The sequence below is a fragment of the Chrysochloris asiatica genome, unplaced genomic scaffold, assembly GCF_000296735.1.
Source record: "Chrysochloris asiatica unplaced genomic scaffold, ChrAsi1.0 scaffold00168, whole genome shotgun sequence".
Classification (NCBI taxonomy): domain Eukaryota; kingdom Metazoa; phylum Chordata; class Mammalia; order Afrosoricida; family Chrysochloridae; genus Chrysochloris; species Chrysochloris asiatica.
In genome coordinates, this window is record NW_006408686.1 from 4,002,962 (window position 1) to 4,008,965 (window position 6,004).

A 6,004-nucleotide genomic window follows, 5' to 3' on the forward strand; every position below is an offset into this window, starting at 1 on the left:
TATATCCTTTCACCACACTTATTCAATCTGTATGCTGAGCAAATAATCCGATAAACTGGCTATATGAAGAAGAATGTGGCATTAGGATTGGAGGAAAACTTATTAACAACCTTGCTTGCTGAAAGTGAAGAGGACTTGGATCACTTACTGATGAAGATGAAAGAATACAGCCTCCAATATGGATTACAATTCAATGTAAAGAAAACAAAAATAATAAATGGTGAAAAGATCGACGTTGTTAAGGATTTCAGTTTACTTGGATCCGTGATCAATGCTCATGGATGCAGCCGTCAAGAAATCAAATGACATATTGCATTGGGCAAATCTGCTGCAAAAAAGCTCTCTGAAGAGCAAAGATGTCACTTTGAGTATTGAGGTGCGCCTGACCCAAGCTATGGTATTTTCAATCACCTCATATGCATGTGAAAGCTGGACAGTGAATAAGGAAGACTAAAGAATTGATACATTTGAAGAAGAAAATGGAAAGTGCCACAGACTGTCAAAATAGTAAACAAATCTGTCTTGGAAGACGCAAGGACGATGAGACTTTTTTTCACATACTTCAGACATAGTATCAGGAGGGGCAAGTCTCTCTGGAGAAGGACATTATGTTCGGTAAAGTGGAGGGTCAGTGAAAAAGAAGAAGATGCCTAGCAAGATGGGCTATAACAATGGGTCAAACATAACAACAATTGTGAGGATGGCACTGAACCGGACAGTATTTAGTTCTGTTGTGCACAGGGTTGCTATGAGTCGGAGCTGACTTGAGGACCCCTAATAACATCCACAATTAATTACCATTATGGAATACTGATGTGGTGTTGTAGGATAAGCACTGGACTGTTAGCCATAAGGTCGGTAGCTCAGCGGTTCAAACCTACCAGTTGCTCCTTGGAAACTGTATACAGGGTCACTATAAGTTGGAACCGACTTGTCAGCACTTAACAAGAAGTATTTCCCATCACAGGCCCCTGGGTCCCGCCCACAATACTTCCAGCCTCATCTCCAACTTCCGAATCTCAGAGAACTTCAGAACAGAATTAGACCTTATGTTTACAAATCTGTGACTTTTGTTTTGTTTTCCAAATCGGAGTCTAGTTCATCTAAGTTGTTAGGTTTCCTTCCAGCAAATATGGCCTACTCTGCGTCTGTCCTGTGCTGAGTGACACATAGGACCCAGTGATGACAGGTACAGCCCCAGGTTTGTCCTCACAGAGTTTGCCATCCAGTGGGAGAGACAGACCCATCTCCAGAGAGTGAGAGGCACAGGCAGAAAGGGGCCAAGGCCCGGATGGGAGAGGCACAGGCAGAAAAGTAGAGATGGGTGGGGAAGTTCTTAGAGGGGTAGAATCATAGGCAGAGAGTTGGGAACTGGGCAGGCACAGCCGAGTGTCCAGGCTGGGACAGGGGGACAAAGGCAGATGGGGTAGGGAGCCAAAGGTACAGGGGTCAGAGCAGGGAAGATGCAAGTAGGGAGGGATGGTGGGGTTTGGGATCCAAGAAGCAAAGGGACTATGGGAACCCAGAGGAGACTGAGGTAGCCCAGGGCCCTGCTAGCTCAGGGTTCCCACTCTAGGCAGAGGTAATATTACTAACACTATAACACGGGCCATGGCCCCATCTACCGTGAGATCAGAGAGAACTAGATGGTCCCCGACTCCCATTACCGACCACTCTGATCAGGGCCAAAGTAGATGGACCCTATCAGAATGGGAGGAGCAAAACGTAGAACAGAATGTAAATTCTTAGAGTCCAGACTTACTATACCAGTTGAGATTAGGGGGCTCTCCAACACTGTCATATCACCCTGTTGTTGTTAAGTATCATGGAGTTGTTTCCGACTCAGTGACTCTGCACAGAGTTTTCGAGGCTGCAAATCATATCACCCTAGATAGTCTTTAAATCTTGAACTCACGTCACCTTTTAGCAAAATAACAGATTGTCACATAAAGTAAAGCATGTTGTTGCCATGGAGTTGGTTCCGACTCATAGTGACCCTGTACAGGGTTTCCGAGGCTGTAAATCTTTACAGGAGCAGAAAGCCTCGTATGAATATGATGCTCCATTAAAAAGCCACTGAAATGAGACCGAAAGGTCAACATTTTTACTAAAGCAAGGATGAGAAGCTAAGGAGGCAGGGAGACAAGAGGACCAGAAATGGAACCAACAGAACACAAAGAGAATGTTGACACTTTGTGAAATTGTAACTCCTGTCACTGAACAATTTGTGGAGAAATTGTCAAAAGGGAATATAATTTTCTGTGTAAACGCTCACCAGTATATTTATCTAAAAAAAATATATATATAAGGGGTAAGGAGGCTTCAAAACATTTGGGGAAATTCCATGATCTTTTCATTCCATTTTCCCAGGAACTAAATAGATTAAAAAATCAAACCAGACTGGCTGCTGTTGAGTTGGTTCCCACTTACAGTGACGCTAAAGGACAGAGCAGAACTGCCCCATGGTTTCCAGAGCTGTAAATCTTCAAAGAAATAGACTGCTACGTCTTTCTCCCATGAAGCAGCTCATGGATTCAAACAGCTGACCTTTCAGTTAGCAACTGAGTACTTAACCACTGCATCACCAAGGATTCTAAATATACTACTAATACTAAAAATAATTAAGCTACTATGTGCTAGATGCTATTTAAAATTCATTACTTGCATTTGCTCATTGAATTCTCGCAACAGGCCTATTAGGTAGATTCTACTGTTATCTCTATTTTACAGATGAGGGAACTGAGGCCCAGAGAGATTAAGTCCCCTGCCCAAGGTTACACAGGTAGCCAGTGATGGAGGCAGGATTGAGCTTAGAATATCTGACTCAACCCAAGCCTCTACTGTTTCTAAACAAACGATGGGCTCATTTCCCAGGGACAGGATGTGGGTGAGGGTGGGAGGAGGTCTGAGATTGAGGTGTGTGAAGACTGAGGTCTCACCTGTAGGGTGCAGTGGTTGAGTGGGTAGATCCCGCTCAGGCCTGGGGTCCAAGCCACCTCTAGCTCCGTGGGCCAGCTGGAGACAAGGTGGAGGTCTCTGGGCCGCTGGGGGAGTACTGTGGGCAGATAAAGAAAAGACTCTGGGGATCTTTTCCCAAAGTTCTTAGCTCTGCCCTCTGCCCCAGCCTCCCAGCCTCCCAGCCTCCCAGCCTCCCAGCTCTCTCTTCTGTTACCTGTGATGGTAGCTGTACGGGATGTGGTGACCCCCTTGGCATTATGGGCTTCGCAAGAGAAGGAGGACGTCTTGTTCAGGCCTGGGGGGAAGCGGGGCTAGTATCAGAGAAGGGAGTACAGTGGCTCTGTAGGATAAGCACTGGAATGTGGGCCACAAGATTGGTGGTTCGAGCCCACCAACCACTCCACAGGAGAAAGATGAGACTTTCTGTTCCCACAATGTTTTACAGCCTTTTGAAACCCTAGCTAGGATCTCTATAGGTCGGAACTGACTTGATGGCACTTAATAACAAAAACAAGTGTCAGAGAAAGAAAGAAAGGGGTTCCAAGGCCAGTTGGGCCCCTCCCACCATGCCTATTCTGACCAGTACCAGTCCATCCCCTATCAGGACTCGCTTGAAGGCAGGTTTGGGGAAAGGAAAGGATAATGTGCTAGAAATACAAATCTCCATCCCCACACAGACAGGTCCGGGTTTCAGCCCTAAGGCCCCACCATGTGACACACACAGACATACACACAGGCACAGACACACCTGCACACAGAGACACGCTCATACACACTTATATATATGCACAGAGGCACACAATTATACATATACACATGGATACATACTCACCCACATACCTACATACTCATATTTGCTCACATGGACACACACAAACATACTTAGATTCATACACACATATACCCACAGAGAAACATAAACTCACACACATGCACAGAGACACACACACTGACTCACATGGACATACGATGAGGAACAAACATACACCTAAGAGATACACACTGGAGGAAACAGGCCCTTTTGGGGTTGTGTGGACAGGTAGGAGTGCTGGCCCTGTGATAAGCCAGGCTCCCACCAAGTCTCATCCCACCCAATGCCCACTGCTCCAGCCCCCTGGCTTCCTGGTGCTTCTGGAGGGCAACAAGCACATTGCTACCACAGGACCTTTGCATTCTGTTCCCTCTGCTTGGAGATCTTCCCAAAGAAGTCCATTCGCATGGTTCCTTCCCTCATCTCCTTTTATGTTTGTTACTCAAATGCCACCTTCTCAGTCACGTTGTCCTCAACACCCTGTTTTAATGTCTGGAATCTCCTCCCTCCACCACCTCGCCCCATTATTTGTTTTTTTCTTTTTCTCTCTTTTCATCGCCCAACACACTTTACGTGTTGTCTATGCAATTTGTTCTTGTCTGTCTTCTCCGCTAGCATGTCGGCTCCAGGAGGCGGGGTGTTTTGCCTCTATGTTGAGCGAACTGGGCTGCTAACCACAGGTTGGGAGTTCAAATTCACCAGTCTCTCTGAGAGAGAAAGATGAGACCGTCTGCTTCCGTAAAGATTTACAAACTCGGAAACCCTATGGAGCAGTTTTACACTGCACTATATAAAACTCTATATAGGGTCGCTATGGGTCAGAAGCGACTCGACGACACTTCACAACAACAATAGGGTCGTCACGAGTCAGAATCAACTCAACCAAGGGCAGTGGGTTTAGTTTTTGTGTGTGTGTGTGTTTCTTGCTGTACCTTCAGGGCTGGAGGTGGGCTTGGCACACTGCAGGCACTCCATGAATGTTTGTTGAATGAATGAATAAGTGTGTTGTTTCTAGTTGTCACTGAGTTGACTAAACGTGGTCCCTTCCATCCTATCACAGACACTGTGTGTGTATATCTGTGTATGTCATATGTTGTTAAGTGCCACTGAGTCGATTCCGACTCACAGCGACCCTGTATAGGGTTTCCAAGGAGCAGGTGGTGGGTTTGAACTGCTGACCTTGTGGTTCCCAGTCCAGTGCTGATCCGACAGCACCACACCAGGAGTCCTGAAAACCCTATACAGGGTCGCTATGAGTTGGAACCGACTCAATGGCATTTAACAATAACATCACACACACACACACACACACACACACACACACACACAAGGAGACAGGCAGAAACAGAATGGTGATGTTACTGCCCTGCTGTGAATCTCTCTTGGTAAGATGAAAAGAGACCAAGTTTCAAGTCTGTATGTGTAAATGTAATTCTCTTATGTGTATTTCAGTATGTGTTTATGCATTTGTGTCTTGTCTGTGTTTCTGTGGAGAAGCTCTTGTGGTGTAGCCGTTAAGCAATCCACTGCGAGCTGAAAGGTCAGCTGTTTGAATCCACTTAGAGGCTGCTCTGAGAGGAAGAAGGATGTAGCATTCCACAGCCATAACTATTGTTGTTGTTAGGTGCCTTGGAATTACGCACAGCCTGGTCGTGTACCATCCTCACAATTGTTATGTCTGAGCCCACTGCTGCCTCCACTGTGCCCATCCATCTCCCTGACTATAAATAACAACGACAGCCTAGAAAGCTCTGGTAGCGTAGTGGTTACGAATTGGGCTGCGAACCTTAAGGTCAGCGGTTCGAAACTACCAGCCGCTCCGCGTGGGAAAGATGAGGCTTTCTACTCCCGTAAAGATTTACACCCTCGGAAACCCTGTACAGGGTCGCTATGGGTCGAACCCGACTCAATGGCACTTAACAACAACAGAAAGCTCTAAGGAGCAATTCTACTGTGTCTCCTAGGATCCCTAGGAGTTGGCATTGATTCCACAGCAGTGGGGATTTTTTAGTGGGAGTTTCTTTGTGGTCCCGTGTGCATCTCAAGTGTTGTGTCTGTGTGTATGTTGTGTATTTGTGTATGTCTCTCTCTGAGAAGTCTGGCGTGCGTGTCTGTGTCTCTCTGCCTAAAATTCCCACCAGCGCTCCGTTGGGGAGGGAGGCGCTCAAACGCGCAGACACAAAGTTTCCCTTTCTCCGTCAGCAGAGGGAATGGAATGGGGGGGGGAGGGGGGGG

At 46.6% G+C, this 6,004-nt stretch overlaps 1 protein-coding gene across 1 annotated transcript in view; it reads right to left on the reverse strand.

Moving 5' to 3' along the window:
* The window catches only part of AXL (AXL receptor tyrosine kinase), a 40,934-nt gene that overhangs the window by 28,511 nt on the left and 6,419 nt on the right, over positions 1-6,004 (reverse strand). Inside the window, exons 5-6 of the mRNA XM_006871401.1 lie at positions 3,173-3,253; positions 2,940-3,055 (exon numbers count right to left, since the gene is read on the reverse strand). Coding sequence (XP_006871463.1) covers positions 2,940-3,055; positions 3,173-3,253 — 197 coding nt within the window. The remainder of the gene's footprint in view (positions 1-2,939; positions 3,056-3,172; positions 3,254-6,004) is intronic.